The sequence below is a fragment of the Podarcis cretensis genome (genome assembly GCF_951804945.1).
Source record: "Podarcis cretensis genome assembly, chromosome: 8".
In the NCBI taxonomy this organism is placed as follows: domain Eukaryota; kingdom Metazoa; phylum Chordata; class Lepidosauria; order Squamata; family Lacertidae; genus Podarcis; species Podarcis cretensis.
In genome coordinates this window covers 88,396,897-88,409,145 of record NC_137177.1, presented here as the reverse complement: position 1 = coordinate 88,409,145, position 12,249 = coordinate 88,396,897, and the positions used below count along the sequence as shown (strand labels likewise).

The following is a 12,249-nucleotide window of genomic DNA, read 5'->3' as shown; positions in this document are numbered from 1 at the left end:
GTTTCTATTGTTATTTTCTTGCTTACCCCTGCACGTTTTACACATTTTCTATTAATATTTCAATTCCGGAATAATATTTTTTCATGTATTCCTTCACTCCATCCCACTTTTTGATTATTCTCTGATTTGAGTGACCTCTAATAATTGCTGTCAATTTTGCCATTTCTACCAATTCGCAGAGTTTGTTTTGCCATTCTAATACAGTGGTACCTCAGGTTAAGAACGTAATTTGTTCTGGAGGTCTGTTCTTAACCTGAAACTGTTCTTAACCTGAGGTGCCACTTTAGCTAATGGGGCCTCCTGCTGCCACTACGTGGTTTTTGTTCTCATCCTGAAGAAAAGTTCTTAACACGAGGTACTATTTCTGGGTTAGAAGAGTCTGTAACCTGAAGCGTATGTAACCTGAAGCGTCTGTAACCCGAGGTACCACTGTACACACTTTCCATGTACAGTGGTACCTCAGGTTAAGTGCTTAATTCATTCCGGAGGTCCGTTCTTAACCTGAAACTGTTCTTAACCTGAGGTACCGCTTTAGCTAATGGGGCCTCCCGCTGCCACCGCCGGACGATTTCTGTTCTCATCCTGAAGCAAAGTTCTTAACCCGAGGTACCATTTCTGGGTTAGCGGAGTCTGTAACCTAAAGTGTATGTAACCCGAGGTACCACTGTACACACTTTCCATGTATATTTCCCACATGCCCCCCACTCCCCTTCACCCATGCATGATCTCCATGCAGCAGGAAATCTCAACCCGTGGGCTGCCTTCTGGACTGCTTTGATGCCCCCCCCCAGCCCACCGCTGATTCCAAAAGAACGGACAGCGAAAACAATGGAGGAACGAATGCAAATAGGCTTGCAACAGATGCTTAGCTACAAGCTGGAGAACTTACAGATGTAAGAGCAAGTTCATAAGAGAGCTGCAAAATGTGCACCTCATATTTCAATTTGAGAGGCAACTGCAGGTAACCTGCACATGCCTTGATGGCATTTTCTGCACACTGAAAAAAACGGCTCAGGCACGAAATGTCGGCTGCAGGCCATTTCCGGGAGCTTCCTGTCGCAGGCTCTCAAAACACAAGCAGGAAGAAGCAGCGCTTCGTGTTTTCAAGGCGCTCAGCAAAAAACCTTAGTGCTGGAAACATCTGCTATTTTGTGAAACCTTTTCTCGGTTTATTTCGTGATGACCTTCTCCACGTCAAGAGAAGCAGACAGAACGTGCTAAATGGCACGATGGTTGGTGCCATTACTCAGAATAAAGTGCCCCTGGATTTAGCACAGCTGAAGTGGGTTTATTGATTGCAGCGTTAGAAGGAGGAGACAGACTTACTTGTTTTGCACACCCTGCTGCTATATCATCACCCCTCATGCATCTCCTGTGCTTTGGGGGGGACACTTGGTTTGGTCACATTTAGAAGCTTGCCATATTTTTTGCTCTATAGGACTCACTTTTTCCCTCCTAAAAAGTAAGGGGAAATGTGTATGCATCTTATGGAGCGAATGCAGGCTGCGCAGCTATCCCAGAAGCCAGAACAGGAAGAGGGATTGCTGCTTTCACTGTGCAGCGATCCCTTTTGCTGTTCTGGCTTCTGAGATTCAGAATATTTTTTTTCTTGTTTTCCTCCTCCAAAAACTAGGTGCGTCTTATAGTGCGAAAAATACGGTAGACAGAATGGCAGAAAATCCGAATGTTTGACAGCACTAATGCAGAAGAATGTTTTGCTCCACAGTGTAAGGAAAAGGTAAAGGGACCCCTGACCATTAGGTCCAGTCGTGGACGACTCTGGGGTTGCGGCGCTCATCTCGATTTACTGGCCAAGGGAGCCGGCGTACAGCTTCCGGGTCATGTGGCCAGCATGACTAAGCCGCTTCTGGCGAAGCAGAGCAGTGCACGGAAACGCCTTTTACCTTCCCATTTACCTATTTATCTACTTGCACTTTGACGTGCTTTCGAACTGCTAGGTTGGCAGGAGCAGGGACTGAGCAACGGGAGCTCACCCCATTGCGGGGATTGGAACCGCCCACTTTCTGATCGGCAAGTCCTAGGCTCTGTGGTTTAACCCACAGCACCACCCGCGTCCCTGCTCCACAGTGTGCCCACCTCCAAAAAGAGACGGTTCGTGCAAAGCAGGTAGCAAAGGTAATACACTCTCTTGGGGTGCCAACTTGAATAAAATATTGGGGGGCAGGTAAGCCCCACCCAACATAATCAATCACATGACATGGTGCACACACACCATTTTAATAATAATAATAATAATAATAATTATTATTATTATTATTATTATTATTATTATTATTATTATTATTTATTATTTGTACCCCGCCCATCTGGCTGGGTTTCCCCAGCCACTCTGGGCGGCTTCCAACAAAGATGAAAGATACACTAAAATGTCACATATTAAAAACTTCCCTGAACAGGGCTGCCTTCAGATGTCTTCTGAATGTCAGGTAGATGTTTATCGCTTTGACATCTGATGGGAGGGCGTTCCACAGGGCGGGTGCCACTACCGAGAAGGCCCTCTGCCTGGTTCCCTGCAACTTGGTCTCTCGCAGTGAGGGAACCGCCAGAAGGCCCTCGGAGCTGGACCTCAGTGTCCGGGCAGAACGGTGGGGGAGGAGACGCTCCTTCAGATATACTGGACCGAGGCCATTTAGGGCTTTAAAGGTCAGCACCAACACTTTGAATTGTGCTCGGAAACGTACTGGGAGCCAATGTAGGTCTTTCAAGACCGGTGTTATATGGTCTCGGCGGCCGCTCCCAGTCACCAGTCTAGCCCCCTCAAATATTTTATTGGGGGGACCAAAGCTCCCTTGGCCCCTAGGATTTGGCTCCGGGGCACCTTCTTCCACCTTGGAAAGAGCACAGGACACAGGTAGACCAGCCCCAAATATGGCCCGCTGCCACCATGGCTACAAGCTGTTGTAGCAGGTCCTGCATTTCAACTCACAGAAGCAGCAGATCTGAGAGTGTCAGGTGCTGAGGAGAGATGGGAGATGGGGTGGCTACTTTCACACCCCAGTTATGAGGCCCTAGAGCCTCACCTGTGTGAAGAGAGAGAGAGAGAGACCAGGGAGCAGCAGGAGGGAGAAATATGTCCTTTAGGACCTTGCTGCTACAAGATTTCTCCCTTCCCTCAGCGGCTTATTCAAGTGATACCAACAGACATGCAAATATTTTTCTCTTGCAGAACTGCTGTGGTTAATCCTTCTGCCCGGGGTCCCTATATTCACAGAGGCCCTGGGGACAAACATTTGCTCCCTCTGTTCAGAATCTGTGAGGTGGCCAGAAGGACAGGTGAAACTGAGGAATAATGACATGATGTAGTCGAGCACGGAGTGGCAAAGTTTGGGGGGAAGAGCTCAAAGAGGAGGACAGAACTTCAGAGTACAGAAACTTCATCCCTTGAGTGATCACCGCCTGCTCATTTGCAGAATCAAAAGGGTGAAAAATCCAACTTCCTCCTTCTTATATATATAAAAAAATTAAAAGCTGAAACGCTGACACTGCATCAGATCATAAGATGCGTAGAAAAATTAAAAGCTGAAACGCTGACACTGCATCAGATCATAAGATGCGTAGAAAAGACAAGCAACGTGTCTGAGATAAGGAGGCAAGCTAATCTGGAAATCTTTTTGTAGACGTGGCCCCTGGGCCCAAAACGGCCTGGGGAAAATGCTGTGCAGAGGTTTGTAAACAGCAACAGCAGTCCACCTTTGGCTAAAACGGGGAGCTTCACTTCCAAGTTCTCACGAAACCCAAGCAGTCCTTGATACACGCAAGAGATTAAGGAAACAAGAGCAGCAAGAGCGTTGGACAAGGGTACAAATCCCCATTCAGCCCGGAAGCTCATTGGGTGACCTTGGGCCAGTCATTCTGCCTCAGCCTGGCCTCCCTCGCAAGGTCGTTGAGAGGACAAAATGAGGGAGGACCATCTAGAAATGTAGTCAAGAAAAAACAGCCCTACCTATTTTAGACATGTCCATCTTCAGGTTGAGATCCCAATTCCGTGGCAGCTTCAGAGACATTCCAATTCCAGCGGCGGGAAAGTCTGCGCAACTGTGTCTGAACTGCGGGTCTGAATTTCCTCCACAGATTGTGCGTGCGTGCTATATATATATTTAATTTCCTTCTGGGCTTACTTGAAAGAAGAAAAAAAGTCTCGGTTGACGTTGGTTTGCCAACAACTTCCTGTGATCTTCTGTGAGAAACCCAAAGGACTTCTCTTTTTTTATTTTCCAGTTCAGTCTCTTCAATTTCCAGGTGCAATGCAAATATCAGTTTATTTCCAACCTGCACCCCCCCATCCCTCCAAGGACTTTGGAGAGCACCTGAGCTCTAGCTGCATTTAGCTCCCTACTAACGTGCAAACGTGGAGTAAGACCAGCACATGCACACACCCTGAAACAGTTTGCAGGCTTGGTTCATGGAGCTACATGGGTGCTGCTGTGTTAGTGCATTTGAGGAAGTGGGGGCTACAGCTTGTACATCACTCATGTGGTGGGGGGTGGGCAGTGCCGGATTTACGTATAAGCTAAACAAGCTATAGCTTAGGGCCCCTCTCTCTTGGGGGCCCCAAAAAAATTTAAAGGAAAAAAACCTGGATGTATATTTCCAATATATAAGATAAAAAACAAATAAAATAAAACCTACATGCAGCAACAGTGTTTTGTGTTGTGTAGGCTCCTATGAGGGGACGCGGGTGGCGCTGTGGTCTAAACCACAGAGCCTAGGGATTGCCAATGGGAAGGTCAGCGGTTCAAATCCCCGCGACGGGGTGAGCTCCCGTTGTTCAGTCCCTGCTCCTGCCAACCTAGCAGTTAGAAAGCACATCAAAGTGCAAGTAGAAAAATAGGTACCACTCCAGCGGGAAGGTAAACAGTGTTTCCGTGCGCTGCTCTGGTTTCGCCAGAAGTGGCTTAGTCATGCTGGCCACATGACCCGGAAAAACTGTCTGCAGACAAACGCCGGCTCCCTCTGCCTGTAAACAAGATGAGTGCCACCACCCCAGAGTCGTCCACGACTGGACTCAACTGTCAGGAGTCCTTTACCTTTAGGCTCCTATGATGTAAGTAATGGCCTGCTAGCCTGCTCCCTAAAATATCACTGGTTTGCTCACATTTCTATATATAGGGTTCGAAAGCACATCAAAGTGCAAGTAGATAAATAGGTAGCACTCTGGCGGGAAGGTAAACGGCGTTTCCGTGCGCTGCTCTGGTTCGCCAGAAGCGGCTTAGTCATGCTGGCCACATGACCCGGAAGCTGAACGCCAGCTCCCTCAGCCAGTAAAGTGAGATGAGCACCGCAACCCCAGAGTTGGCCACAACTGGACCTAATGGTCAGGGGTCCCTTTACCTTTTTATATGCCTACATTCTGCATGTACAAATGGCTTTAGATACCTATTAGGTCCATAAATTCCTATATAGCATATATTCAACACAAAAAAAACAGCGGCAATTTGTTGTTGACAAAGGACAGCAGGACATATAAAGGACCCCATTACCTTCAGTAACTCAGGGCCTCATCAAACCTATATTTGGCCCTGGGGGTGGAGGGAGATTACAACCAGACAGTATTACGGGTTTTGTGTGTGCAACTCAGCTCATGATTCTGGGAAATGTCTGGCAACATGAGCGTGGCATCGCCTTTAGACCAGACTGTGAACAATGCTACAAATTTGCATTATCAAAAACGTACAAATTGCTTTTGGAAGGGTATAAAAAGGATGAAGAAATTAAGGCAGTGATGATACACTGGGCTACAGATTTTGGTTATAATATACAATTTTCATCTTGGGAAAAGTTATGGAAAGAGGACATAAAGTTTACTGCGTGCTGTTCGTTGAAGGAAAATGATATGAAAATGATGTGTCATTGGTATCCAACACCAACTGAAATTGCGAAAATTTATAAAACTAGTTCAAATTTGTGTTGGAAATGTAAAGGGAACAGTACTCTTTACCATACGTGCTGGACATGTACATTGGTAAAGGCTGTCTGGGAAATGGTATTTAATAAACGAAATAAAATTTTTAAAAATACATTTGTTTAAAAAACAGAAGCCTTTCCACTAGGTATAATAGGTGAAGAGCTACCAAGAGAAGATAAAAGATTTTTTATGCATGGAACGATGGCAGCGAGAATGCTTCTAGCCCAAAGAAGGAGAACTACCAACAAAAGAATGGCAGACTAAACTGATGGAGTATGCAGGGATGGCAAAACTGAGGGGGAAGGTCAGAAACCAGGAAGATCAAGTATTCCTAAAAGACTGGAGTATATTTTCCACATATTTAAAAGACTACTGTAAACAGTTAAACCTTTGGCAGGGATGTAATGACACTTGTAATGTGGAATCAACTATGATAACTGTGGATATATAATAGATGGATAAGGGTAAAAGATGCAGAATACTTTATTTTAAACACGGAACCCATGGAGGGAGGGAAGGAGCTCCGAAGGTTTGAATGAACCTTTTATTTTAATGTTTGAAATTGTTAAAATTAAAATGTGTAAAATTATGTAAAAAAAAAATAATAATAATTATATATACCGAATTTTCCCGGGTACAAGACTAGGTTTTTTCCCTAAAAAATAATGTCAATTTTTTTGTTGTTCAGTCGTGTCTGCCTCTTTGTGACCCCATGGACCAGAGCACGCCAGGCACTCCTGTCTTCCACTGCCACCCGCAGTTTGGTCAGACTCGTGTTTGTAGCTTCGAGAACACTGTCCAACCATCTCGTCCTCTGTCGTCCCCTTCTCCTTGGGCCCTCCATCTTTCCCAACATCAGGGTCTTTTCCAGGGAGCCTTCTCTTCTCATGAGGTGGCCAAAGTATTGGAGCCTCAGCTTCACGATCTGTCCTTCCAGTGAGCACTCAGGGCTGATTTCCTTAAGAATGGAGAGGTTTGATCTTCTTGCAGTCCATGGGACTCTCACAGACAGTGTTCCATGAGATCAGCCTCCCCAGACATTTTGGACTTCCCAACAGCGCCCCCGACCAGCACAACCACCTGCTGTTGTAGAGTACAATCGCATCTTAACAGACATTTAATATAGTGACAATCAGTCGTATAGTATATGTATAGTGACAGGCAATCATATAGTATATATGAATTGATTTTAGAATGAATTGATTTTAGAATGTATTTCAATTAATTGATTGTGATTTTATGTAAACTGTGTTATTTTTACTGTTGTTAGCTGCTCTGAGCCCGGCTTCGGCTGGGGAGGGCGGGATATAAATAAAATTTTATTATTATTATTATTATTATTAGTAGTAGTAGTAGTAGTAGTATATATGCTGTATTTGGTACAAAGTTGTAAGTGGGATGGGGTGGGAAGGGGAGGGGGGTTAAATATGCTCTCTGTTCCTGTTTTTGAAAATGCAAATAAAAATTTAAAAAACAAAAAATAGAATAAAACGAACCCTTCTGCGTGGTGTAAATAACTGCACGCACACGCACACAAACAGTTTAGATACATTTTTATTTAACAATATTACCGTATATAAATAGGATAAAATACCTTTATATAATATTTCACATTCTGACAGTCAAATGAACCAAAAAGTAACAGAGGCAAGCCTACAAGTGTCTGCAAGAAAACAAAACCCAAAAAGAAACCAACCACCAACATTCCCCCTGTAGAAGACAAAAGCACAGAGAAATAAAGCAGAGGATTTGTGGAAGGGATAAGCACATCCGCATCAGAAGAAGAAAAACAGGAGGGGAGAGTCTGTGAGTGCAGAAAGAGGTCACACAGGGGCATCAAAGGGGTTCACAAGTTCTCGTTGACACAGACATGCCGATGAGCACAATGGTTGTATTGCCAGCTTTAGATATTGTGAATGTGGGACTTTTCTGTCAACCTAAGCTACCCCTCCAAACATACAGAGCTGTTAGCAGAAAGAATTGGGGAGGGAGGGACTGAGAAAGGTTGGAAAGGGATGGTGAAGAGTCTGCTTTGGCGCTTGGGAAGTCTGTTGTCTAGAAGCAGTTAAGGATTCCTTCTGGGAGCCCTTGCTAGCAAGTGGGGCAAGGAGTCCCCCTCAGATACATGCGGCAGAGCACCCCAAAATATATGCCCTGGGACCCCCTCTTTGATATAACAAAGGGGAGTTATGAGGACGTCAGCCTTCGAGCTCCTGAAACGTTAAATCTCATACTTCTGCTAAGCAACCAGTACTAGTTAAGCAAAGGGTATTTTAATTGGGGGAGGGGAGAGAGTTGACCAGTGTTCTCCAGTTCTTCTGCCCCCAACTCCACTCAGCCAGCCTTCCAGATCCCCACTCAAAGCATCACAACCGCCTCGCAAGTGAGTGCCCGGCTTCCACTCCAGAGACACTGCTTTGTGTCGGTGTCTCTCTTCTGACTGAGTTTAGCCCCCAAGAATGCAGAATCCGGACTTGGGCCAGCTCCAACCCCTGTGAAATCCAGCCTCCTCACACAACCCCTCTGGATCCACCTTCCCTATCCCGTGAGAGGTGTGTAGGGCCCAGCTACCACTGGGATTGTGGGGAGGTGGGCCAAGGTCACCTGGCTAAGGTGTGACACACAACAGACCTCCAGCTCCGTGTGCCAGGTAATAAGGCCAGCCAACCATGGAAAAGGGACACACTTTGGCCTGACTAGGCTTAGAATATGGAGCACACACTCCTCTGAGTAATAGCTACGGCGCCCCAATTTAATCCTGCTCAACTCCAGGCCAACTCAGGGTTTTTGCACCAGCAAATACACCCACACTGCTAACGACCCCTTAAGCAACTCCACTGCATACCAAACTGCCTTTTGTGACCTACTGCTCCCCTTACCAGGCGCCAGACCTTTGCTACTTGTGTGCAACTGAAGGAAAACCCACAGGCTTCCCTTTGGGAAGGAGAGACTTTCTCCCACTCAGCCCCTTGGAGGAACCGGCTGTCTCTGGGTTAATGTGCTGCATCCCTGAACGGCCCTTTTCTAATATGGCTGGGTCACAGCCCTCTTTGAACTCCCCGAAAGAGAAAACTTAAAAAAGAAAGAAAAAGGTATCGAACATAAAATCATCCATAATGTTGTCATCTAATGACTAAAACCAGTATGTGAATCCTTCCTGTTCTGGGTAACTTTAAATGAGTGTCAGTTCTCAGGAGTGATCCTGTGGTGTCTTTGCAACAGAAATGCCAGCACTTTGTTTGACTTACACTCAAGACTGGCTCTTGCAAGGATCTGTAGACTGCAGGGGTGTCCAGCATGTCACTCATGCGCTGGGACACTGAACCCACCCAGTACCTGAATTGCACTGACATGAGAAGCAATCCCAGAACAGTGCGCAACTATCCAGACAGAGGGAACACAGCGAGCCTTATTAGAAGTGTTGTTGGCTGTTGCAGGTTTATATATGTGTGTGTGTATATATATATATATATATATATATATATATATATATATATATAGGTCTAGGATACACTGTTCTTTTCCAGTTCCCTTTCGGAGGCAGGATGCAAGGGATTGTGGCCACCAGCCAAATAGCTGAATTTAGCTGGAATCAGGAAATGTCAATGAAACAGAGACCCCACTTGAAGCCCCTCCCCCAATTTTGTTTATTAATTAATTACTGTTGCATGGCCACTCGTTGCCCCACATACCCATTCTGCTTTCTGTCCTGCTTCCCCCAAGGTCAAAACACTAAGTTCAAACACACACACACACACACACACACACACACACACACACACTCACTTGCCCTTTTTTAGGTATCAAAACCCAAAACTTCCCATCACAATGGCAGGCATGTCCAATTTTGGGGTCAGCTGTGGTTAAAAGGCCATTGTTAGATCAGGAATAAAGACTGTTTCCTTTGGGGAGGGGGGGCGTATTGACAGCAGAGGAAAAGGAAGAGTGGGGCAAAAATCTTTCCCTGCAACCCCCCCCCCCTCAACTCAATAAGCTTCTCCCACCATGTGGTTTCAGATACCTGGACTCCAAACCCGAGAGCGTTTGGGGCAGATGGGATGAGGGAATATACCAGAAGAGGCAGCAAAACAGTATAAGTGAGCAGCTCTCAAAAATACACCTTAAAAGAAGAAGAAAAAGCTACTCAGCCTACTGCCAAGTGCTCCTCACGCTCTCTCTTCTGTAACAGAGGAAGTGACAGCACAGACGGTCAAGGCTGACCCTGAAGTGGAACCACGTCAAGAGACACTTGCGTGGTATTACACCTAAGCTAGCAGCTGCTCAGTGACTCAGGCCCAGATCTCAAAGCATGCGTAAATCTGAATCAAGGCTGGACCACTTCAGGCTGTGATAGGGTCTCAACGTGGTTGAAATTTCCTCCTTCCAACAAAACCCAAAACAAATAAACCCTCAAATAAACTCCAACACACACACACACACGCCTTCAAATGGAAAACTAACAGAATCTTTATCCTCACCCTCTCACTTTCTGAGTCCTGATAATGCCTTTTTTTATGCATGAGCTTTCAGTCATGAGAGTCCCTTTCTGCAACTGAAAGTGGGGCCAGTGCCTTGGGAACAAGGACTGCAGTGGGAGCGTTTGAGGGGGCAGAAGACAAACAGGAGCCTCACAACAGCAGGGACTAAAACAGCTGCATGAGCTGGACAATGCAATGGCTGGGCACCCAGGCCAGACTCTGCTCCTTTACAACCCCTTAAAGTTCCCAGGAGGCCAGGTGTCCTGCCTCAACATCCATCTATTCAGGTACTTCTCCTCCAAAATGAAGGAAGGCTTAAAAAAAGAAGCAGCAAAAAACCCCAAAATGTTCAGTAGGATTTGTGAAATAAAACCTAAAAATAAAAAAATAAAAATGCATTTGCCTTCATGGTCTTCCAATTTTTTTTCTGTGGCAAATGGTTCGCCACAAAACGATAAACGCCCCAATCTTCCCTGCTTATCAAGAACAGCACAGCAGCAGGTGAACTTTGCATCCTTTTCCACCAGCAATGCAAGAAATTATGGTGACGCCACAAAGACAGGGAGCAACATGCATCCATTCCTGTGCAGGAAACTGGGTTAGAAGAGGAAGCACCTTCTCCTGTTGGCAGGGATTTCCCCTGCACGGAAACGAGACAAGGGCAGCTGTTTCCAGGGCAGGGTGGTAGCCCTTGCCCCCACCCGCTTGCAGAAGCACCACTTAGGACATTTGGCATCGCTGCCCTTGAGTCTTCCTGGCTCTCGAGCTGCTTCTGTGAGCAAAGGGCTCCTGGATCCCAATTTCCTTGGCTGGCCTGGGGGTGGGCAAGATCTCCGACCCATCTCTCTGAAAACCCACTCAGTATTATACACATGGCACTAAGGATGGCTCTCTGCACCACCAAATTGTTGGATGTTTGTGTGGTGAACGGGGACGCAGATTGGGGAAAGGCGCTCACTTCACTGGACTTAGGAACCTGGGCGTTTGCCAAATGGAATACGCAGCACCGGATCCATCTCACGGATAAGGAAGCCAGGATGGTGGAACAGGAGTGCATAATCCAGGTAATTTTGATTCAACACCCCTGCCTTCTTTCTTTTTTTAACCCACACTATTTGGCACTCTTTCCTGTCTCTTCCCTCTCCCTGCTACAAAAGCACCGCTGCTCTGAGAGTAGAATGAGCCTTGCACGACTTTCTATACACATCTGGGAATAAGAAAAACCACCGGGCAGATCCGAGGGGTAAAACCACCTTCCTAAACCATCAGCCGAGCGCCTCCTTCCGGGCCACAGTTCCTTCCCAGCTAAAAGCTCCCCTCTGTTTGCTCCAAACCACCGCCACAGAGATATAGATACATTTCTTTTTTAAAATGCACAAATGCAAACCTTTTATATGGAAAAGGAAGTGAGAGACATGAGGCTTGGTTATTGTCCTAAATCAGGCAAGCTGGGAGAGGGTTTCCTCTGCGGGGTGAGCGGCTTGCCCATGCTCAGTCCCATCCTGGCAGCACAGGTGCCTACGCATCCTCAGAGCCAGCCAGCATGCCCTTGTCCACCAGGTGGGCCTTTAGCGTGTTGAAGATGTTCAGCTGCTGATCTGGTCGCAGAGTTAGCAGCTGCTGGATCAGCTTGCTCGGATTAGGACCCCTGGAGTGAGAAGAAGAGAAGAGTTTGGATTTGATATCCCGCTTTATCACTACCCGAAGGAGTCTCAAAGCGGCTAACATTCTCCTTTCCCTTCCTCCCCCACAACAAACACTCTGTGAGGTGAGCGGGGCTGAGAGACTTCAGAGAAGTGTGACTAGCCCAGGGTCACCCAGCAGCTGCATGTGGAGGAACAGGGA

General features: G+C 46.4%; 2 protein-coding genes and 1 long non-coding RNA gene across 3 annotated transcripts in view; 1 reads left to right on the top strand and 2 right to left on the bottom strand.

The window, feature by feature from the left end:
* The window catches only part of ARHGAP25 (Rho GTPase activating protein 25), a 36,796-nt gene extending 32,248 nt beyond the window's left edge, over positions 1-4,548 (bottom strand). The window contains exon 1 of the mRNA XM_079987487.1: positions 3,965-4,548. Coding sequence (XP_079843613.1) covers positions 3,965-4,025 — 61 coding nt within the window. The 5' untranslated portion in view covers positions 4,026-4,548. The remainder of the gene's footprint in view (positions 1-3,964) is intronic.
* A 2,920-nt stretch (positions 4,549-7,468) lies between these two features.
* On the top strand, positions 7,469-10,050 carry LOC307222417. Its single transcript, XR_013841745.1, has 2 exons — positions 7,469-9,373; positions 9,428-10,050. It is a non-coding gene; the product is annotated as an uncharacterized lncRNA (long non-coding RNA).
* Positions 9,410-12,249, bottom strand: part of CDS2 (CDP-diacylglycerol synthase 2) — a 50,676-nt gene continuing 47,836 nt past the window's right edge. Inside the window, exon 13 of the mRNA XM_079987533.1 lies at positions 9,410-12,052. Coding sequence (XP_079843659.1) covers positions 11,923-12,052 — 130 coding nt within the window. The 3' untranslated portion in view covers positions 9,410-11,922. The remainder of the gene's footprint in view (positions 12,053-12,249) is intronic.